We start from the raw sequence: 24,833 nt of genomic DNA on the forward strand, positions 1-24,833 counted from the left end.
TCCACCCAAGCAACAGCAACTCTCCATCAACAATCGGGTCACATCACTGGCAGCAGTTTTGTAATCTGCTCCACTCTGACCTGCAGTTAAGTGTTTGGTAATCTACATATTACATTGTCGGTTGTCAATGCGTCACAATTTAAGCTTTCCACAATGACACAACATCAAGGTAAGCTAAATATATTATTGTGCTACTCCTGTCATGTGGAAAGAAACATGTTAGGTCACTTACATCTGGTTACAGACTCTTTTGACGACCAGCCTGTAGAGGGCAAAAGAGCCCACATGAACTCAGGTTTAAACTTGAAGCCTGGTACAGACATGCACACCTCCCACACATAGAGCAATGTGTGGCACGTTGGTTGGCAGCACATTAGACTAAAACAATCGACTTCTTCTCTTACAACCTGTTTCCTCAACATTTAAAAGTACTACAACTGCTTCTAATTCATGGTTTACATAGACTTAAAAAGGGAAATTAAAAAAAAAGATAATGGTTATTACTGGGTTTCTCCTCAACGGTGTACTTACATTTTGTACATTCAGTGGAAGTTTTTAAAGTACATATCTGATGCACTTGAATTACCCCAAGACTTCATTATTATTATTATCCAGCCTCAAATTAATTTTATTTATCATAATTTTATCAAATTAAAAAAAAAAAAGCACTGAAGTATTGCCATTACTTACAGGGATGGCCGTACTGTCGTAAAGTCTGAATTGTGTTCAAACACAAAGGAAGCCTTAGCAGTGCAAAATAACTCCATCCACACACCACACTTGCTGTAAAACGCTGTAAAACAGAGACCATATAATTTGACTTCAAAAGCAACAGCAGCCAAAAATACTGGGCTGCTGAGGTGGGGGAAAATGAAGGGCTGCTGGATTGAAATACTTGCATCTTTATGCACTGCTGACTTTAAAGAAAGCAAGAGCAAATAAATAAGAAATAATTAATGAAATTACAGCTGACAGGCAAAAAAAAAAAGGACTTCAATTAGTTCCAAGTAACACACTGGACATGCAGAGACGCCTCTATCTCACAAAGTCCAAATAACAAAAAACAAACTGAATGGAAGTGAACCCATCAGTACAACAGTCAAGATTTGATGGCAGAGTTAGACAAGGACACACTTTGCCCCTCCAACCCAGACCTTTTAAAACGTATATCTTGGTTTGCCTTGTGACCTTTCTTTTCCTCTCCTCAGTAACCATTAACCACTCATACTGTTCTGCTGTATGAGCCGGTTCTCTGGCAGAGATAGGACACAGTTTCACTTTGACTGCTAAATAGTAAATATCCTTAAAGAACGTCCCTGGCTGCACAAATCTTCTTTTTTCATTGAAATATTACAAATACATGACTTGTATTTTGCTTATCTCTCTTTCAAACACTGCACCCTTACCTTCCTCACTTTTCCGATGCCACACAGTAAACTTATTTGTTGACTACACTCCCTATTACACCGTCAGAGTGAACTGTTGGCCACTCATCATCATCATCTTACCTTCCTTACTGTACAACGTGATCTACATAAGCAAATGAAGCAAAGGAATGAAAAGGACGCTGCTTTCGACAGCGATAGCAAGATGCTGGTGTTGACAGAATATGCCCTTTTCAAAGCCGCCCTCGTGACATGTCATTGCAGGGTAAACACAGGTGTTATTAATAACATTAATTATGGACCTGTTCCATGGTATTGGGCATGCGTCACTGGAATGGCCGTGACACACTAAATAGAATGGGACCATGATTAATGTTATCAATTACACCCGTGTTTACCCTGCTATGACACGCCGAAATGGCTGCTGTGAAAAGGGCCTATTGATGCAACTGGGAAATTTAAAGGGGACATATCATGCTCATTTTCAGGTTCTTACTTGTATTTTTGGGTACTTCTAGAACATGTTTACATGCATTAAGAAGGTATGATATGCAATCGTTTTCTGCATGTCTAATGTATAGATAGATAAAGATATAGATAGATGTAAATATAATCTCTTTTAATCATCACTTCTGACCCATTAGAAGTGTGTAGTTGACCCTGCACAATAAAGCTTTATATAAATTCTCCCACTTCCCTAATTTTCTTAACGGTGCTGTGGGAGATTTATATGAGGTGAAGCAGCAAAAGAAGTTTAAGTGCAGACTGAATAGTGTCTGTAACTACCATTCAGACTTTTCTCCCATCAGTGAAGATCAGCAAGGACTGGACTGGGAGATTTGCAAGATTTCCTGACTAATTAAGCACTTGCCAACTGCAGGCCACATGTGTACTGTAACTGAATTAAAGGAAGAGTTTGACATTTCAGGAAATACTCTCATTTCCAGGAAGTACAAAACCTGAAATGTAAAAATGCAAAGTTGTGGTTTTATGGCAGTTCTGTGAATATTTCAGTGACTTCCTGGACTTTCCATTAGCTGCCTGGCAAAGGCACAGTGACAACAAGACTCCAGGAAGTCATTGCACCCAGCAAGGAAATAGTCCCGCATGTAATCCCTCACATAAACGAGTTTGCTTTTACACTTCAGGTTTTGTATGCATTCAACCAACAAGACCTAACCTGTTAATTAGTGAGCTTCAAAGGTGATGTTCCCCCTGTTTCCAGTCTTTATGTTAAACTTAGTTAACCATCTGCTTCATATTTAGATAGATGTTCTCATCTCACTCACAAAAAAGCGAATAAGTATAATTAATAATCAAACTATTCCCTTGATGGAATAATTAAATGGATTGATGATTTTGTTGGAGCGTACAGGTTCACAGAGTGATCAGTCCTGATGAATGACTCAGCATAAAAGCCTATTTATGGTGTAAACAAATGTATGTGTGTATAAGTCATACACTACACATCAAGTATCATGCTTGGGATTTGTACCATTTCCTTTGTTTCTCTATGGGCATATTAGACTAGTCAAGGATCAAGGATGTGCACACAGCCAGAGGACAGACCCTCATGGGTAGAACAACATAATAGCTCATCTCTAGACATTCTCAACATTTAGAAACAAGGCAACTTGTTGGAAAAAAAACAACACAATGACAGTTGTGGGGGCACACATCTCTTTGTGTGGCACACCACACTGAAAATGTTGGTTTGCCCTGAGCCTTTCCAAGCTGACCGATCGCCTCGGAAGCTGAAATGCGCCCGGTGGGGGCCAGCCAGCGCCGGGGAGAGGTCCGGCGAGGGGATCCTCCCACACCGAGTGGGCGTCCCTAACCCACCGAGTTGAATCCCCCTGGCAGACTGTGCGACGGGGGGCCGTTACCGGCCTCACAGCGTCAGAAGGACTCAGGCTCCCGAGCAACACTGGCCAAGCGGTCTTCCGTACGCCACATTTCCCCAATCCGCTCGTCGACGGCGATTCGGCGCTGGGCTCTTCCCTCTTCGCTCGCCACTACTGAGGGATTGCACCTACCCTGCTTGTGGGTGTGGTTTCAGCCATGGATGTATTAAGAAAGGTTCAGCGCCTTCAGTGGACACCCCCCCCCCAGCGTCTCAGAGCAGAGAATACTGCTTATTTTTCCATGGTTTTGAAAGCTAATTTTATACTTGGTGATTTTTTTAATCATTAAAATTTGGCTGGGTGGTTAGTAACACATTTTTCTGTGGTGCGACAAACCCAGAATGCATATTTATTTTTGCTTTACAGGGACTTAAAAGGTCTGTAAACAGCCCTAGATGGATCTGGTGCTGAGCTGGCTGCTACACACTATTAGGTTGTCAGTTTGGTCTCTGGACTGAACAGGATAAATCTGAGGGGGAAAGTGAAGAGCAGCACTTGCCCCTCCCTCCTTACCACTACTGAGTTGCCCTTGAGGCAAGCCCTTAAACCCCCAACTGCACCGTTGGAACTGCTCAGTGGCCAACAGATGAACATCTGGTTGTACTGGGCAGCATCACTGTCCCTGATATATATTTTTAAAGTGACACAATGGGGCAATGTGTCGCAGAACAGCAGGGTGTCCACCTTCTCGCAGCAGGGTGTTGCTAAGACCGTACCAAATATGTATTCTAGGTTGAACTAATCTGCGAGCGGGAGGCGTAAGCCACCCAATTGGAGTGCAGAACTGATTAGTGTCGAAGTGCTGAATCACAGGCTTTAGCAACCCTGCAGGCAGCCAATCGTACACGTGGATCAGCGGAGTGCACAAAGCTCCAGCAACAGAGCACCCTTGTGTGTCATGTAAGGTAGGAGCTGACAGACACAAGAAAACACAGAGACACTGCAGAGGCAAACCAGCAGCCAGTCTCTCCTTCCTTCTCACTGTCTGCAGTAAAAAGCTTATCTTTCATAGCTTTACAGCACATGAGCACATATTAACCACAGTTATAGAGTAGCTTTTTAACTGCTCAGTGTTTGTATTACAATTAGGACCGGATATCGTTTGGAATGTTTCAACACTGGTGCCAATATGATACGATGACCTGTATTAGAGCTGAAACAATTCTGCAAATAACGAATGAGTTGATCTATTTTGATATGCGTCCCTCAACCTCAAACAGAAAAACTCATTAACAAGGGTGATAAAAATCTGCAGTAAAATCATCGGCACTCAGCAGACATGTCTGCCTGAACTGTACAACAACAAACAGCTGATAAAGAAAGCAGAATCAATCATTTCAGACAGTACCCTTCCACCTGCATTCAGAATTTAAGTTTCTGCCGTCTGGTTCCCGTCTCAGACAACCATTAGTCAAAACTAACCGATATAAATTCTCTTTCATACCCTCAGCCATTTCACTGCTCAACTCTGTAAAGTACAAGTAGTATCAGCACATCCACCCATGTCTGTTATGCCTGTTCTTCTTCTGTTCTTGTCATTATGTTAATATTGTAACTCTTAATATTTTTGGTACTTCAAGGTTTCTCCATTTTTCAGTTTTTTAGTATGTGGGAATGTACAGTATGTGTATATCGTCTTTTTGTGATGAGATGTTGTTGTTGTTGTTGTTTGCTACTGCGGCAAAACCAATTGCCCCTCGTGGACAAATAAAGGTCTTGAATTTGAATATATAAATTCCCCTCCAAAATCTGTAAGACTTTTTTTTTATTATTAATTAATTGATTAAATTTAATTTAATTAAATATTATTATTATTATTATTATTATTTGTGTTATCATTATTAATATTTATGTATTATTTTTTATTTAATTTCAATTTCTGGTGTTTTCTCTTGTGTGCTTATTTCGTTTGTTTCTAAGCTCATTACTTTAAAAAAAAAAAAAAAAGGTTTATAAACTATTGTTGCTATCTGAGGATATTTATAGAAAGAGCGTGTGTGTGCGTGTACAGCCTCTGCTGTATTCTTACAGTCATAGAGCTATACCTGAGGAATAAAGTCTCATCATTTTCCTTTTTTTTACCGTGGTATCCAATTGGGTATCGAGAATCGTGGAAATTCACTGGTATTGGCATCAACTACTAGATTTCAGGTATCGTGACGTCTCTAATACAGACAAAAAAAAAACATCATCAAAAATAATCAATATTGAAAACGATTATCTTTCTCAGCCCTAGTAGTTTATCAATAGTATGACAAGTTTAAATTGATGAAATTCAACTACGATCTCAGCTGGCTCTCATTTCTTCTATTACAAGGGCCTGACTCTTATTTCACTTAAAGTCCAGTTAGACAGCAACACGTCAAGGCACTGCTACTGAAAATCACAAGAGTACGTTAAGAAAATGTCTAGTTTGTGAATGGTGTTCTATTATACTACAGAGACAAAATAGGACTACCAGATAATAGCAAAATTGTTACAATTAGATGGACAAATGGGGAAGGAAAACAAAGCAGTCCACATTATAGAGAACACTGTGTTTTTGTTGATGCTGTGATGCAATGGGAGTATTCTAGGACACTGGGCTGCATTAACTGCAATGGTTACCATTCAATGCAGAGCAAACAATGGGTGTGATGTCTGCAACTGCCCCAACACACGCACATGCGCGTGCACACACACACGCACACGCACACAAACGCGCACACACACCTGCAGTCCAAGCAGACACATACACATTCACAGCAGGTTGTCAGTGCTGGACCACCTTACTAAATTATCATGGCAGCAGAGCAGCAGCCAACAAAGCCTCCTGCTGTGACTCAATGTTTGCTGTCCTCTAAAATAAGCTGGGTGTGCTGGCCTGCTGCTACCAACAAGACTGGAAACACCCCGCCAGGGAGAGCACCGAGGCGTCTGGAGCAACATGCAAATACTGAACTCACATAAGCCCAGGTGACCTTTTATACATGAAGAAGTGTCAACAAAAACGCCTGCGGGCAGAAACATACAGCGAGTGCTGTTCTTAAAAAGCTCCCTTTGCCCAAACATTCAGCATGAGTCTGCTGTTTCATGGGATTGGAAAGAGAAAAACAACAATATCTTGTTTTTTATTTTCAGAACCAATTATGAATTGATAATACAAATCCTCATAATGACACTATAATCCCTTCTGTGTAGCATAGGCTTTGTTTTTTTGCTGCAGGCTGTTAAGTGGCAGCCGATCGAAACCGGACATTTTTCAGCTGATCAGTGTCATATTTCCTTTATTGGAGACTTATTAAATAGTAATTCATTCCCATGATGCTGCTCAAAGTAATCACAGTGACGGGGTTGGTATCGGCCAAAAAAAATGCAATCGGTGCACTGGTCAAGTCCAGTGACAGACAGTAACCCCTGGGGTAAATGAGTTATCAAACAACAATTAGATGCAGTGAAGTCTATTGTAAGGAAGTTGCGCTGCGTTGTAGCTAACCTGTGCGTTACTTAACTTTCTGCATAATAGGCCTTTTCACAAAAGACATTTTGACTTCGTAGAAAAGCACAGGTGTAAAAAAATAGAATGGATGGCTGAATTCCATTTAGCTGTTTCAGTTTCAGGGTCCTGGTATGATGCATGCTGGTTCCCTGTCATGGTTTACTGGGAGACATGAATAGAATAGAGCCATCATTAATGTTATTAGTAACACCTGTGCTTTGCCTACTATGACAAGTCAAAGCTACGATGGGCACTATTAAGGAAGCTACAGTAACGGTGAAAATGACGGGAGCCCCGTAGCTGCGTGCAACGTCTGCAAGCCGATAAGACAGCTACTTATAGCACGACTAGGGATGCTAATTTTGAAACATTTTCTTAACCGAAACCGACCCTCGTTATCCGATTATTACCCGTTAACTGACAAGATTAGTGCCTCGCATGCAGCGGTGCGCCAGCTGCAGTGTATGAGCACAACTGAGTCCCCAGTTCACTGTCAGGAGAGTTACTGTAGCAGCCACGGTGCTGCGTTCACTGTCTCCAGTTCATGAATGCGGACCGTGCTACATTTATTTTGTATTATTATTAATTTATCATTTATCCAAAACTTATTTTAAAAAGTAATTTTATTGTTTTTTTTATTTATAATTTGCATGTTTGTTTTGATTTTGATGTTAACAATGCAGCTAAGATACATTTAAATATTTTTTATGTGTAAAAAGTTGCATTGGGTCAAAAAACAAAGGTTTTACATATGGGCCCCCACAAAGCTAAGACCGGCCCTGCTAGCTGGTGGTCCTGAAGTTGGAGGAGCTGCAGGACAAGATGCTCCTGTCATGGGGAGAGGAGCAGCACGTTGCCACGGACAAAATGTGACAGAGAGATCTCACTGCAGTCTTATTACCCAGAGGAGATGAAGAGGAGTAAGTAAGTAAATAGGTGGTTAACATTAGTTACATGTTGCAGAGTTTTGACTCAACTTTACGTTATCATCAGCTCTCTCACTGTAAATGCAAACGTCGGCTGCTGACTGGTTAGCGAGCGTTAACTGTAACGTTACCGTTATCATCAAACAGTCTAACGTTAGCTAACCGGTTACGTTAATACTAGAAAGTTTATCTCATTGACTTGGGAATAATTAGGCTACGCGTTGCCGCTGCGGCTGTCGTGAGGTCAGAGGCCGGCCGTATGTGCTGTGTGTTTATGTTGTCATGGAGGTTTAATAATAACGGTGCTCTACACAAAACAATGCAGTCATTTTCATCGCCGTTCATTCTAATGTAAAAGGTATTTTTTCTTTCAACTCTCGTCCCAAAATTAATTTTCATTCTCCCCGATCAGATTTTTCTACGTTGGATTGGTTGAAAAAATCTCAGGTGTGCACTGGGCAGCTGTGTTATTTGGGCAAATGTAAGAATTGCATCGAACTCGTTAATGTCATATAATGTTCAGGCGACCTTTAATGAGTATATATTATATTATAACACTTAGACAATGCCTAAGCCACTTGGAAAATTGTTGTTTCAGTTCAGTATTCTTTATTCTATGAGGGTACACCATTGTGCAAAGCTTAGTGCACTGCATTGTTGTGGAGAGAGAAAAGGAGAGTAAACAACTCTCACCCTCGTTGTGCACCTTTGCTAATACTAAAGGCTTAAGACTATGCGTTATTGATTTATACCAGCTGTAGGAAGTCTAGGAACAAAATGATTGAGTAACTCTCAGATCACGGAACCCTTCAAACTGATGTTTTAATGTTTAACTGATTCCGACAAACATTACAGCCATTTATGAAGGAAAAATAAAAGTCCATACTGTATGTATTATGATGCTAAGAATTGGCACCCTAGGTTTTGTATCGCGTTTTTCAATATTTCGGTCAAATGTCATAAAAAATATACTGTATATGGAGGTTGCATGTAAGCAATAAAGTGTTCAATTGTATCCTAGACAGTCCTGCTATCTACAGCCAACCTAAATATATACTATTATAATCCATCTAAACAAAACAGCTTATGTTTCCATAGCGAACACCATACTGGAAGCCTTTGTGGCAGCTTTAGGCAAATCTACGTCCACAAACCAGGGAGCACAAGGTAAGAAATGCAAAGCAGCGGTCTATCACCTGGGCTGATAGGACCTGCTGACGTCAACCAGAAATGTGAAGCTATGCATCTCTCAGATGACTGTTAGGTTGTGTGTCAGAGAAGTGAGAGTGATGACCATGGTTGATGTTTCAATAACATGTATCCGTATACATCCTGCCCAGCCCTGCCTATAAATACAGATATACACTTTTCAGCTGGGGTCTGTGTCGCAACAAAGAGATCAACATAGTCATGTTTGAGTTATCCAGCTTCACAAGAAAGTTTCTATGAGCATGTTTGCATGGAATACAGAAGTAATACTGGCAGGTGTTACAACATGCAATTCTATAGAAAAGTGAACAGTATCAGGCATTGTGTGATGCAGGGATATACAGTCAGCTGCTACTTCTGGATGTATTCTTTCTCCACTGTACATTGTCATTTAAAGGAGATTACTTTAAAGATTAAGCTTGATGTTACTCAACATAGAATCACACTAGATAATTTCACAATATCACAAGGCTATAAAAGCTTCATCTTTGCTACTGGACAATCGTTTACTCTATCAATTTTGTACATTGAAGTACACAATGCACAGCATAGGGTAGAGCGAATGGACAAATATATCGGCTATCAGCGATTGGCTGAGTACATTGCCGTTTTTTAGGGTTTTTTTGGGGTAATGTTTGTCATTTTATTTTGCTAATTTAAGGATCCACCTCCAAAGAACGAGAGCCGCTCAGCCGCTGCTCAGCGGGCAGAGAGGGAGACAGCGTGCAGAGCCGGCATATTTTCACATCTAACTCTGTGAGATAAGGGTTTATTTTGACCAACCACAGTTGGTGATTGGTTCGAAACACAAACCAAGATGGTTTTGGTGAATTTATTTTGTTTCTGTCAAGTTTGAATGAAGTGTGCTTTACGAAGTTCCGCTGCTAGAACCGCTGATGTCCCGGCTGTAACTACGGCAGCGGGGGAAGGGGAGATCAATCGCTGGTTGTTGGGCTCACAATGGCCGTTTGGAAAATTTTAACATATCGCCCAACCCTAGCATAGCATAATCAGCTGCCCAGGGCTATGAAATTAAAACCTCAAGCATTTCAAGACTTTGACATTGAATCAGGAACAAACAGTGCGCCACAACTGATCCTACATTTATTCAACATGTTTGACACAGCTCGACCTCTAACTCTAGTCCACACTCCCATTACCCTTGCGAGTAACCCAGCTGATTCAATATTTGGACATCAGATGACTTTTCTCTTTAAGTAACGTACGCAGTCTTGTGCCTTAAACTCCTTTTCAAATGAATTTTATCACACATGCTTATTTTGCATACAATGATCAACCGGGACAGTTTTTTCCCCCCATAAGAGTAAATAAATGTTCAGTCATCCTGTCATTCAACATTTAAAAAGGAAGCAGACTTTCACTTCTGAGAATCTAGATGCCTAATCCCCACTTTCGGGTAGTAGTGGACTGTTGTATCTACTTCCTGTTTTGGGTCATCACAACATAAGTCTGCTCTAATTGACAACTTTACTCTTCTTTATTGTGGCAGAGACCTGTCAATGCTGAAACATGCCTATACAGGTTGATACCATTCATAAATGTACTGAGAATCAGTGCAGCAGTACGGTGACCTCAGCATACCCTTTTTTCAAGCAGCCACATTGATTATGTTCAACATGACATAAAATTTCTCATCTCTTATCCATTTAAAATCTTCATTGTAGTTGAATTCATCACACTTATGATGCAGAACATTATGCATCATGTGGCACTGATCCAAGTTTGTTCTATTTAAGAATATGTTCATATAACAGGACAAGAAGATGCAAATATCTGAGCATCTAACACTTGGGTAACACTATTTTGAGGCTTTAGAGGATACTAATATCTCTCTCTATATATATAAAATACTAGTTCTACTGTAGGGTTATGGTAGCAATCACACAGTAAACAACTTGAACAGAGAGCGCATAATCAATCCTGCAAAATGAGTCTAGAAAGAAGTCTGAATGACCCTGGGTTTACTACAGGAACACATCAAAGCCTAATCTTTTCAACAGGATGTTCCCTGACCATTATGCTGCGGGTGTCCTACTACAGTCAGCTTCCATAAAAACTGACTTCAAAATTGCGGCAGCTGAGCCTGTTGTGGGAATTAGGAATGCTGCCATGTGACTGGTGTCAGATAAGGCTGGATAATAATGTGTGTGTGTGTGTGTGTGTGTGTGTGTGCGGTCACGTGATTATCAGAGTGGGAAAGGCAATCAGCTTGAGGAATGTCCAAACCACCACACAAGGAGCGGATAATGAAAAGATGCCATTTAGGCAACAGAAGCAACAATAGGTCACGGTTTGTTCAAATGTGGGCTTCAGTGTGAAAATAATAGTGAGGAATCCTGGCTGAAAAATAAGTGACAGATCTTATTAATATAGATAAATATGAATGCAAAGGACAGGTCTGTCTAACTTCCCTGTAGTGTAACAGCCTCTCATAGCCTGGGATCAAGACAGACAAAGTTCAGCTATTGGCAGCCCAGGGAGTAAAGTGCAACAAGTAGGCCATCAGGGATAAGATCGCCTATGTGCTTCCTGATAAATGGTCACCCACTTCTTACATAAGTGCATCAACACTCAGACTATGCAGGCAATCAATTGCAACACAGCTTCACCCCACCTTGCGCTTTGCTTGTTCTATCTTGATTTAATCCTGCATATCATAATATGCAGCATATCACCTGATCTGACAGCATAATGCTTTTGAGAAAGGCATCTATGATCATGGACTCCACTAGACCTCTACAGGTATGCTGAGTTATCTGGCACCAAGCCGTCAGTAGCAGATCCTTTAAGTTCTGTAAGTTGCGAGTTGGGGCCTCCATGGATCGGACTTGTTTGTCCAGCATATCCCACAGATGCTCGATTGGATTGAGATCTGGAGAATTTGGAGGCCGAGTTAACACCTCGAACTCGCTGCCATCCACACGATGTAAAAGAAAACGTGATTCAGACCGGGCCACCTTCTTCCATCGCTCCGTGGTCCAGTTCTGATGCTCACGTGCCCATTGTAGGCGCTTTTGGCGGTGGACACGTGTCAGCACGGGCACCCTGACCGGTCTGCGGCTACGCAGCCCCATACACAACAAACTGCAATGAACTGTGTGTTCTGACACCACAAGTGCTGCAGTTCTGGAGATGCTCTGACCCAGTCGTCTAGCCATCACAATTTGTCCCATGTCAAAGTCGCTCACATCCTTACGCTTGCCCATTTTTTTCTGCTTCCAACAAAAAGTTCAAAGTTCAAAATGTTCACCTGCCATCTAATATATCCCACCCACTGCCAGGTGCCATTGTAACGAGATCATCAATGTTATTCACTTCACCTATCAGTGGTCTTAATGTTATGGCTGATCGGTGTATATTGCCGTGGCTATGGCTAATAGATATTGCTGTAGCTATATGGTTATTGCTATGGCTGTAATTGGGACTGGCTGTGGCTCTTTACAGCACCTAAGATGTTGGCAAAGACAGTGATCAAAATCCATTTTCAAACTAAAATGGCAACCAGCCTATTATTTTGATTAACTACTGTAATGATACTCTCAAAATGTGCACTTGCTGTCTGATATATCCCACCCACTGCCAGGTGCCATTGTAACCAGATAATCCATATTATTCACTTCACCTTCTCAGTTGCGGGCCCCAGTCTATGGAACAAACTGCCTCTCCACATCAGATCTGCTCCCTCTACAGAGTCTTTCAAAGCACAGCTCAAGGTCCACCTCTTTTCTTTGGCTTTTGAATGCACTTGAATTGTGATTACTGATTGGCCTTTTATAATGCTCATTATAACAGTCTTTTACTCATGGATTTTATCTTGGTCTCTGTCTGTAGATGTGTGAGATTTTGTTGTCTGCTCTGTTGGTCAGCTCATGTTGTTTTAAATGTGCTACAGAAATAAATTTGACTTGACCTGTCAGTGGTCTTAATGTTGTTAATGTTATGGCTGATCAGTGTATATATATATATATATGTATATATATATATATATATACATATATATATACATATATATATATATACATACAGGTCTGGGAGACCCTACTTTATATGTCTACCAGAGATCAACTAATGGCTCCCCCAGTTTATGTCCACAGGCTCAATGCTAAGAAATGAAATGCAACAACAACAACAACGTGAAGCTGATTGTTGTTCCGTTACACAGCCTGCTAGCTGGTGTGTGTGAATAGTTTAGCAAAGCAATCTGACAGTCCGCTAGTAAAAACACTGATGATCCACGTTGATCACATCACATGTCTAGGCTTGAAAATCCGCCAGACGAAGACTAAAACCAACAGTCTGCAGGCATTTCCCTCTCCTCTGGGAGCTTGGCTGTAGCAACCCAGCTAGCTAGCTAACTAACTGTGCTAGTAGACAAGCTAGCCAGCTAGAAGCAGCACAGACTAGTATTCAACGTTAGTTAGCTAGGATGAGAAGAGCTAGGCTGAAGTGGCAGCCCAAAAAAAGTTAGCACACATTGAAGGCTGTCTGCACAACTGTTTTGCTAATCACTGTCAAGCTAGCCCATCCCAACAACCCCGACAACCAACGCTTAGCTCGTAGCTATGGAGAGGAACGTCACGCCAAACTCCGTCTAAAAATGTCTCTATTTTACGTGACCTTGCTTATAAGCGAAGACACCCGCCACGTAAAATACCAATCAGCTTTATTTCTATATTAGTATGAAGAATAGTTTAATTCGGCATGAACAGAATACGTTTAGCTACATATTATTTATGCTTTAAGCACTAGAAAACGCTTCCTACTGCATCCCAACGCAGTGCATGTTGGGGAAGGTGACTGCAGAAAATAGAGATTTAGCTATTGTTAAACTGAACATGTCTTTAAATTTAATGAGTTTTTCCCACATATTTTAAAGCCGAATTGACTAACAGACCCTAGCGGTTAAATAGAGACCAGGTATTATGTTCTGACATGTGTCTATATTATCCAACGAGCCAAAGGACGCTTAAACCGCTGGTTTTTAATGGGAGGTGTCGGGCTGACAGTGAGCTAAGCTAGCGCAGCTGAAGTGGATTTATCTTACCTCTCTTCACGGCCTCGTCATACGACAGGAATCCGATCCTCGACTCTTTGGCCCCCATGCTCCCCTCATTTCATTGCGATGTGGGGGAAATAAAGCGTCGCTGCATTGAGTTGATCCTGATTGTTTAGTCGCTCTTATCCTGTTTATTGTGAAATGGTTCCTGCTGGTGTGTCTGTGTTGATGTGTGTGTGTGGTGAACGGGTGAATGTGTGTGACGCCTCCATGCTGTCACGTGATCTGACTCCTACAGGTCAGTTGATCAGCTCCTTCATAACAACAACATGACATGATACTGACACAAAGCTTTTATTTTCACCCTCAATAACTTAACATAAAGTGTGTCCCCTCTTTCTCACAAATTATTTTTAAAAATGCATTGCACTCATATAATGCGCAGTCATACCGAGCTGTCAACATGTGTGCGTGTCTCTGTGAAGTTTAGGTTGTAAAGAAGTAGCACCACCTCGTGGCTATACCCTATTAAAGAAAGAGCATTTATTGCATATCCTTGAAAAGACAGTTGTTCAAGCCAGTTTTCTACAATTACGAACAATCTCCAATATAAAATATTTTCTGTCATTCAGTGATATGGAGAAAGTCATACATGCTTTCATTTTTTCAGACTTGATTACTGTAACTCCTTGTATTCCTGCCTCAGTCAGAAGAAACTTTCACGACTACAACTGGTTCAGATCTCTGCTGCCAGGCTTCTAATGGGCATTGGGCAAAAGGGCAAAAGGGAGCACATTTCACCAGTCCTGGCATCATTGCACTGGCTTCCCCTACAATTTAGAATACATTTTAAAATTGTATTACTCACTTTTAAAGCACAACTTGGTCTGACCCCAGAATACATAATGGATCTCTTAACACCCTATACGCCTGTACGTGGTCTGAGATCATCTGATCAGCTACTTCTTGCTGTTCCCAGGTCCAATTTTGTGACAAGAGGCGATCAGGCTTTTGCTGTCAGGGCTCCCAAACTCTGGACTGCACTTCCTATAGAGATACGATCATCTAACTCTGTATCCACTTTAAAAAAACTTTTGAAAACAATTTTTTTTAGGATAGCATTCCTATAAGTAGAGGGGTATAAATATATGTATGTACACATCCGTTTCTGGACGCATGTGTACATTTATACACATGTATATATATATACTGTATATTTGTTTTATCAACTTGTCCTACCATTTTACCACTTCTATTATTACTGATATGTTCTGTGATGTTCTGTTTTAGCAGTTACCATATCTTTACTTTATTTATCTGCTTTTATTGTCTTGTGAAGCACTTTGTAACATCTGTTTTGAGAAGTGCTATATAAATAAATGTATTATTATTATTATTATTATTATTATATAAACGTCAGTTTCCTCCACTAGTTCGGTCTTTTGTCAGCACTAGTTGGCCATTTTGATCCTACTAGTTGAACAAAAACTCTTACTAGTCACTGTTTTTCAGCAACTAGTGGCACTTTTGTCCAACTAGTTCCAACAGAAGCCTTACTAGTGAGACTGTGCACCACACTAGTAGGACCAAAGCCCAACTAGTCATTTTGTTGATGCACCAGTGGACCTCACCACAGCAACCTCCAGTGGCACACAGACCAAGGCCTGTAGAAGGAGGCTTGGTCAGGGTTTTGTGGTGTGGGGTATAACGCATGCGCAGTGTAACTGAAGCTGCGATGTGATTGGCTCAATTTCGGTGAGTGCAGACCAGATTTTACTGCACATGTGTCATACCCCACTGAGATATGACGCGTTGATGACGCGTGACCAAGCCTCCTTTCCATAGGCCTTGACACAGACCAGGTACTAGCAGACGTCGTACAGCACTTTGTATACGTTTTTAGTATTTTATATTATGTATTTAGTTGCAGTTAAATTCATATCTCCCCTCAGATATCGTGGTTTACACATATGGAACACCAAAATACATGTTATCAAGAGCTTGTTATCCTTAGAACATTTTAAAAAGGAAGTTATCATCACATTTAATGATGTCTAATTATCTTTTGATATGTTAAGATATATTTTCTTTTCTTCTGTACTGTTTTTTGTGTGTATTTCATTGTTTGTATTGGATTGTTTTCCACTGTTTGGTTAGGTTTTTCTGCACATTTTGTGTACTTCTTGTTGTTGTTTAACTTTTGTTGTATTTTTAAAAGTATGTTAGTTTAGATCTTTCTTCCTTTTTTGTTATTGTTGTTTTTTTCTCCTGGGGTTGGGGGGAGGTCCTTTGTATAAGCCTGTGGCTTCTTGACCTCTCCTGACACATTTCTTCTTTTTTTTCATTGACTGGATTTTGTGCAGTTTTATATATGTGCAAATAAATAAATAAATAATAATAACAAAAAAATATGCACATAGCAGCAACTAAATTTCGCTTTATACTGGGCTAAATGGTCGTTTACGGTGAGGCTTTAACTCTATTAAGAAATGTACCAGTTTAATCTTGGCTGGTCTCACAGGCGAGGTCCTCTCCTCCTTTTAATTTTGTTTTTTAGGATATTCATGACTTTTCTTGCACAAAAATGTAACAGCAGGACAGTAACAACAAAACTGAAACCCTAAATGTTAAACAAGGAAAAAAAAGAGAAAGAAATGTACATTTAGTGATCATTTAGTGGTTATCTGAACGGATTTTAAACGCAGCCCACACACCCTAATAGGTAGGTGCAGATTTTAGAATGGAGTTTGGCGTGACGCCCTCTTGCGTTGGCGACGTCAGCTCTGTGAGCTTCCATATGTCACCTAGTAGTGTGGACAACATGAGAGCGCAAACAGTGACTTTAGAAGCTGATGGACACTATACAGGCATGTAAACATGAACATGCTATGATCAATGGCTGTATTACGACAAAATGCGCGTGTGTGCTTGTTGTGATAGCTCGACAGCTCGGCTTATAAAGCTGGTTGCATCATCCTGTTTGTTCCGGTAAGACGCACCGCTGCACCGCTCAATAACTGACCGGAGATGGGACTCCAAGTTCTGCTGTACTGGCCGAATATTACTGGTGAGAAACATCTGGTTGAATTTGAAGTCACTGACTGTTTTGCATTAGTGTTATGTGCGGGGTTGTCAGTTCATTGTGAGCCCATAGTTGGTCATTAACCTTTAGAGACTCCCATCAGCCTGCTATGATATTATTAGATTAGATTAGATAGATAGATAGATAGTAACTTTATTGATTACAGTTCCATAGTGCAAAACATGTTAGTAAAAAGGCGGTAAACAACAAAAATATACCAGGTATAAAAATCCAAGGAGATGAAGAAAAAGTGAATATAGTGCAGTGTAACAGCTGTGATACAGGACTATTAAAAAAGTGAATATAGTGCAGTGTAACAGCTGTGATACAGGACTATTAAAAAAGTGAATATAGTGCAGAAGAGACTGTTAAAAGTGAATATAGTGCAGTGTAACAGCTGTGATACAGGACTATTAAAAAAGTGAATATAGTGCAGAAGAGACTGTTAAAAATGAATATAGTGCAGGGTAACTCCAGTAGCTTAGTCTATGAAAGTGCACTGTGTGCATTATTATCTGTCCTGCAGACCGTATATATATATATAGAAATTAGATAGTTAATTAGATGAATGTCACTATAAACTATGATTTTAGGCAGAACATTGACGCTGAAAGATGTCACTATGATCATAAAAAAAAACTTGTGATTAATTTGAACTGACCTAGGCTAAGGGTGCTGTATATGTCTGTCACTGAATTCAATAGTTTGTAATTAGTTCTGTATGTGTTTGTGTCTTTCAGGATACATTAGAATCGGCCTTGTGTTTGCTGCATGGGCTGCCTATGAGACACCAGCAGTGTTTGTCTCTCTTTACTCCATCTTCATAGCACTTGATGGTAAAGGCTTTGAATTTTACACCAAATTCATACAGGTTTTATTCTGACATCAGTGCATTCCAGTAGACAACAAACGCTGTATTGAACATGGCCTACAATAAAAAAAAAATTTCACAGGTGTAACCAGGGTCTGAAATGAACTTTTTGCACTGTCTGTCTGCCACTCTGGCAGATAAGTATTTTGTTTTGTCTGCCACTCAGACATTTTTTCTGCCACTTTTGAAATCTCTGTGCTAAATGAACAGACTCTTATGTATTGCATGTAGGTATTGTTGCATCCAGTTTCAAAACCCAAAGCCAGTAGCCAGGAGGAAGAGTTGCTGAGTATAACGAGAGTTCTGTCTGCAATAATGTGATGATGTTTTCTGTGCAGGAGTGGACGGCTGGCTGGCGAGGAGGCTGGGCCAGACCTCCAGGTTTGGAGCTTGGCTGGACGTAGTGGTGGACAACCTGGGCAGAGGCATGCTGTGGAGCCTGCTGTTTGAGGTCTGATGGCTGCAGAACATTCAACACATACTGTACAGTTAGTTGGCTGAGATGTTACTAGATAATTATCATATGAGAAATCTTTTTAGATTTAGATTTACACTAACTACTCATATAATTATTGCATAAAGTGTCTTTGAAGGATGAAGCCTAGTATTTGCCAAGAAATGAACCCCTATTAATCCTTATTATTACTGTTCTGCCTCTTGTTTTTTTGTGACATCAAGCAGAACACCCACTGTTCCACTCAACCAGATTCACTTATGCTGTATATACACTCTTTGTGCAAACACGCAGGTGTCTTGTACTGTACTCTATTTAAAATGGTGTTAATTGTTGAATGTTTCTTGTCTGATGTCATCCTTGTGTTGTATTATAGTGGGGTTGGCTGGTGTCTGCTTTGGAGTGGTGTGTGTTTGTGTGTAACCACAACGCCAAAGGTGACCACTGGAAGAACAGTTTCATCACCAGCCCTCGTTTCACACAAACCATCATGGCAAACGGTAAAATGCGTCCCTGTAAATAAGTTGATGTTGATGTATACAGTGCAGCTCAGGATGCATCACAGAGTCCATGTGTTCATCTGAACTTGAACTGAGTAATCTGGTGCTTTTAGGGTTTCGGACACCTCTCGGCACATTGGTGGTTAGCGGGCTGCACGGCCTCCCCTTGTGGCTGTATGGGTGTCAGTGGGGTTTACTATCCCACTGGCTATACCTGCCTACCTGGATCCAGGCTCTGGGGACCCTGCTGCTGGCTGCAGGCCGCCTGCTGGCTCTATCAGTGGAGGTACGGTAGAAATAAACCGTGACGATCGTAAAAAACATCACACTGACAAAAGTTGTATTGAAAGAACTGCTGCTCATATTTCATTTTATATTGTCATATCTGCAGATTTGGTGTATATGGGCACACATCGAATACCTCACCGATGATGAGGCGGAAGAGAAACAGAAGTGAAAGCTGAGTCAGTCCTATCTACGCTGGAATAATGCGGACATCATTCAACCACCTTTATATGAACAATGGCCTCAGGTCACATTTGGTTTTGTCTAAAGAAAAAGCGATTCAGTCATTGCTTTGGGAGAATGTGGATAAAAATGAGCCATATTTAGACTTTTTGTTCTTGAAACTTTTTGTTTTTCATTCTGTTTAAGGAATGTCAGCAGGCCAGTAAGAAATATAAATAAGCCTGCACTAAACCCTTTTCTGTTGGGGGTATTTGTGATCGCTGTAATTTATGTCATGAAATGACAGCAGTCACCAAAGGGAGAGACTTATTGTACACAGATCAACACGTTCTCATCTCAGCTCGTCACATACTGCCGCTTTGTCAGACCCCTCGGTGTCACTTTTCACTCGCAGTAAACACGTGCTTAATGTCGTGAAATTAACAAAAACACTTAGTTAGGTTTAGGAAAAAACAACATGGTTGGGCTTAAAACGACTACTGTGAAAATGAGACTTGACGTTGTGAAAACTGGTAATGAACGATCAGCTGATTGCAGAGTGAAAGTGAAGCGTATCGCACGGGACACGAACAGTGGCCTCCTGGATGTGTTTGTTAGACCCATCCACCTCCACCTACCCTTCGCTTGGTGTGTTGCATACCAGCACTAAAGGGTGCCTTGTGTGTCGGTATTTGACGCCTTGGGAATGAGAACGGGCTGCATAGATCACACCACTATTAAACAGAAAGCCTGTATAAAAAGTATCTGCAGGGGATTCAGTTTTGTGTAAAACTATAGTGTGTTGTACACCAGCAAAATGTAATTAATGTATATTTTACACCTGCAAACCTGCTGCTAGACATAAGAATGTTTGAGAATGTTGAAAAGTGTTGAGTGTCTTATAGCTAAAGAAACTACAACAATGTATGACTTTACATACTAGATCATACCTCCAGTTTATTCTCAGACTTCAGCACAAGACTTACTCTGAAACCATTTCCTCAATAAAATAAGCCAATAAATGCAAAGAAACAGCATTACTACCAAAAACTAGAACATGTATTTCCTGCAGAAAATGCGTGTGAATGCTGAAAGCGAAAATAAATGGTAAAGCATTGCTGAAAATGCAGAAATGTGAAATGACTTGCCTAAAAATGTTACAGCTCAAATGCATTGCACTGCTGTAAAACCTGGAAGTTGAGATGTAAAACTGTCAGTTGGAAGCTGAACTGTATTATCTAAAGAAACTAAGAGATGAAATACATTGCTAGAATAGCTAGACAGAATCAGACTGTCTGATATCCACAGGGAGGTTATTCAGAATCAGACCGTCTGATATCCACAGGGAGGTTATTCAGAATCGGACCGTCTGATATCCACAGGGAGGTTATTCAGAATCAGACTGTCTGATATCAGGTTATTCCATGAAACATTCCCCAGCACTCAGCTCTGTCTGTCCCTCTCCGTCCACTCCATCTCCACGGGTGAAGTCTCCTCCACCTTCAACTACGCTCTTCATCGGAGACTCCATCGTGAGGAACGTGAGGAAGAAAAACGGCCGAAACTTTTTGCTTCCCTGGCGCAAAGGTGACCAACATCTAAGGAAAAGATTCCGGACATCCTGGCCAAACACCCGCTCGCTAAGGATGTTGTCATACATGTTGGTTACAATGACATTTCCAACCAGCCACTGAGTTGCTGAAGCGGGACTTTTAATAAACTCCACGACTACCACTAAAGGTCCAGGAAACTGAACGGGCTGTGATATAAAATACATTTAATAGTACCATCAACTGTCCTTCTAATATATTTACATTTGTTTGGCCATGTTTCGTTGCACTGGGATGTGAATAAATTGCAGTTTAAGGTGTGAACACAAGAGAAAAATGCATGTGGCTTTTTGTGATCAATGATACATTTTAATGCTTTTGCAGCTAACAGTGAAGCAGTAACAGGACAACAGTGAAACATCCCCTCACCACATGTGGTGTCAATCATCTGAACTGGTGGAGAGAAACAGGGCTGTTGGGAGAGATCACAACTTTATTGAGTATCTTTAACTTTGTCCATCTTTAACCTCCAGCACTGAAACTATGGTCTTCCCTTTCAGGTTATCAGTTAATCACAATGATGATGACCAGTAGGTATTGTCATGTCAAACCATGTCTCTTACATTCCATTAGACAGCTGGCTTCTCAGGGTTATTGATAAAGGAGAGACACCCTTAAACACTGTTTAAAAAAAAAAGAAAATCACATTTCTGGGTCCATTTTTTTTCTTTTTCCTGTTGTGGCCAAACAGAGAATGTGACATCATGGCAATATATTGACAGCTCAGCTCGAGTTAGGACAGAAAATGATTTGTGAGTTTTCTTGAACGTTCACGCTCGGTACAGAGAGCAATCCATTGAAAGGAGACACAGAGCTTGCAAATGACTCAAAAAACAGACCAGAATGCAGTGCAACATGTGGCCTTTGATTTAAAGCGGTCAGTGTAGCGGGAGGAGAGAACAAAATACGATGATATCTAACGGTGTCGGAGTATCTGAGGGGAGATCTTGTAATTACAATAAGATATGTATGGACCATTTGTGACAAGCCCAACTCTGCTGCAATATACTGATTTCTGCAAATTGTCCGAATCTAATCTGTTATCTGTGTATAGAAACTGCTTGGAAATACCGACTGCAGGTTAACATTCATTTCCACCTCTGCTCTGGAATTGTTTTCTCTGTCTCCAAGAGGGAGGGTGTGTGTGTGTGTGTGTGTCGCTTGTTGAAGCCGAAGCACTGAAGAGTGTAGCTGAGCGTCCTTTTAAGGGGGCTAAGGCTGGACCTCCTCAGCTAGAGCCACTCACATCACTGCTAGAGAGGGAGACGTCTGACAGCACTGAAGCAACAGCAAGGCAAAGCTCCTTTTTCCTTCATTCACTTCAAAAAGAAAACAATGTGCACTAATACTAATCAAAGGCATCACATTTTCAGTAATGTTGCAGATATTGCCTAAATTCATTTTAAAACTGGACACTTTTTTCACATTTTCCACCAGTGAGGAAATCTCATCAGTTATTTCTCTACAGATGTCACGCTTGTCTCAATGCATCCATGACCACATAAATACGACCGTTCATGCTGCACTACTTTAAAGGGTCAGTTCATAAAGATCATGAGAAAATCTATTTCTCACTTACCTCTAATGGTATTTAGCCATGCCAATAGTTTTGGTTTGATTAACCCAAGTTCAGAGATAGACAGATCTGCCTCCATCCCAATACAACAAAGGTCAATGGGATTCCTTCAAGTGTCCCTGTTTGTTTTTTTCAGTTCCAACGGAACTTTGAATGATTCAACCAAAACTATCTGCAAGGACAGATACCACAACGGCAGTGGCACCCAATCTGCGGGTCTGGACCCCACTAGGAGTCGCAAATTGATTACCAAGGTAGGAATAACACAAATCTGCTTCACAAAATTATGTTTAACCTTTAGAAATAAAAACTGTACAACTTATACTCTGTTAAGTAAACATGTCTTTGTATAGTTTGAGTGGTAACAAGCAGAGCTAGGCTGATAATATACTGGCCGATATTAGCTTAAAGGTCCCATAATCGTGCTCATTTTCAGGTTCATATTTGTATTTTGTGTTTCTTCTAGAACGTGTTTACATGCTGTAATGTTTAAAAAAAAGCTTTATTTTCCTCATACTGTCAGCCCGAATATACCTGTATATTCACCCTCTGTCTAAAACGCTCCATTTTAGTGCATTTCAACGGAATTGCGTTGCTAGGCAACAGCTTGGGTCCATGTTTTACTTCCTGTCAGCTGATGTTATTTACATACACTGCAACAGGAAATGAACAGGGACACATTTAGAATGTTTATGTTTAAAACCGTATAATGGTCTAATTATTGTATATTTGTGACATCACAAATGGACAAAAATCCTAACGGCTTGTTTTAAACACACAATTTCTGAATACAGGCTGTGTGTATTTCTACGTATATTGAGCGTTTTGATAGTTTAAAAGTATTTATAAAGCACTTAAACCTGCTTCATAATATAAATTACATCTATAATCAATACAAAATCTCACTTTTTACAATATGGAACCTTTAATGCAGATATAACTGTATCGCTGTATATGTTGGCCAATAAATCACAAGAAATGTCAGACTAGAAATGCTAAAGATATGTGTAGTTAAATTACACTCGGTGTTGCCGTTACAAGTTGATTTTAACACAGTTAACTGCCGACTCTGAGTACATATCGTGGTCCTAATCTTGTCTTACATTTGGTTAATTTTGGACATTTTTACGTTGTGTGCTTATGTAAACAGAATGGATATTGGCTTATATATCGGTTATCAGCCTTAAAGGGGGACATATGATGAACAATTGACTTTTTCAGTGCTTGTGTTCATCCATCTGGGTATCTGGAGTTCCTACCAACCCACAAACTGTGAAATAAGACGACCCAGTCAGTTTTTTGTGGGCTGTCTAGATCAGAAAACATTTAGCTCCCCTTCCTATGTCACATGCAGGCTCATTAGAATATACCGCCCACAGCTTGAGAACTACCTTTGCAAAGGTGCACCATATTTTCTCGCAAGACGGGGTCTTAAAGAGACAGGAGCGTTAAAATGGAGCATTTCAGACAGAGGGTGAATACAGGTATATTCAGACAGACGGGATGAGAAAAATAATGTGTTGTTTGAACATTAAAGCATGTAAACATGTTTTAGTAGAAACTCAGAATACAAGTATGAACATGAAAATGAGCATATGTCCCCTTTAGAAGTCCACTATTAGTTTGGCTATCGTCAAAAGCAGATACGGTTGGGAACCACTGCACTAGAGGGAAGTGAGATTTTGAGTGATCTGATCCTCTAAAGCAGCTGTCTAGGAAAGATTCATTTTCACAGACATGAGTCATAACAAAGTGAGCATCGCGGCATTATGATTTTTCTCATTGGTTCATTATTATTAAAGACCAGTGACGCTCTATGGTGAAACAACTGATGAGACTTCAGTGTGGTGGAGGCTGATGGAAAAACATGGTCCAGTAATCAAATATCTGTAACTTTGCATTAATGGGATATCCGACAGGAAGGAGTGGAGAGGAAAGGCCAGATGCACAGGTAAACAGGCTGGCAACACGTGTACACACACTCACACACACACATAAATATACAATATTGGTCCCCATTGTAGTGCCCTTATGGGTATAATAGTTTATTTAGCACTTAGAAGTATGGGTCCGTCTACAGACAGATAACTGCAAGCTGGTGTAAGGCTGGTAATCATCAGTGGAGCACTTGAGCACCCAGAGTTCTATCTGTGTATACTGACACACACACACACACACACACTCATACATGAAGCCACACCTTACAATTAACACATAAAGGGAGGCTTATAAGCCTCTGTACATGTAGCATCTTCCCCTCTTCACTCCAATTCAAGTCTCTTGTTTTAAAGTGTGAGGCTGTTTCTTCAGAATTCATGGCTCACTCAGTAAGAAAAGCATACACAAAGGGCTACATAAAGATACACTTTTGCAT

At 40.5% G+C, this 24,833-nt stretch overlaps 3 protein-coding genes across 4 annotated transcripts in view; 1 reads left to right on the forward strand and 2 right to left on the reverse strand.

The window, feature by feature from the left end:
• usp32 (ubiquitin specific peptidase 32) overlaps window positions 1–14,194 on the reverse strand; it is a 52,651-nt gene extending 38,457 nt beyond the window's left edge. For both annotated transcript variants that reach the window (XM_074640005.1, XM_074640004.1), the window contains exon 1: window positions 13,968–14,194. In XM_074640005.1, the coding sequence (XP_074496106.1) occupies window positions 13,968–14,025 (58 nt within the window). In that variant the 5' untranslated portion in view covers window positions 14,026–14,194. The remainder of the gene's footprint in view (window positions 1–13,967) is intronic.
• LOC141770481 (tyrosine kinase receptor Cad96Ca) overlaps window positions 1–24,833 on the reverse strand; it is a 159,481-nt gene that overhangs the window by 50,986 nt on the left and 83,662 nt on the right. The gene's annotated exons all lie outside the window — the stretch shown is intronic.
• LOC141770477 (uncharacterized) lies at window positions 16,718–21,160 on the forward strand. Its single transcript, XM_074640001.1, has 7 exons — window positions 16,718–16,986; window positions 17,742–17,837; window positions 18,211–18,323; window positions 18,703–18,826; window positions 18,940–19,112; window positions 19,218–20,456; window positions 20,675–21,160. The coding sequence occupies exons 1-6, from the start codon at window positions 16,947–16,949 to the stop codon at window positions 19,281–19,283; spliced, it is 612 nt and encodes a 203-aa protein (XP_074496102.1). The 5' UTR covers window positions 16,718–16,946; the 3' UTR covers window positions 19,284–20,456; window positions 20,675–21,160.

This window comes from Sebastes fasciatus, chromosome 7 (genome assembly GCF_043250625.1).
Source record: "Sebastes fasciatus isolate fSebFas1 chromosome 7, fSebFas1.pri, whole genome shotgun sequence".
Classification (NCBI taxonomy): Eukaryota; Metazoa; Chordata; class Actinopteri; order Perciformes; family Sebastidae; genus Sebastes; species Sebastes fasciatus.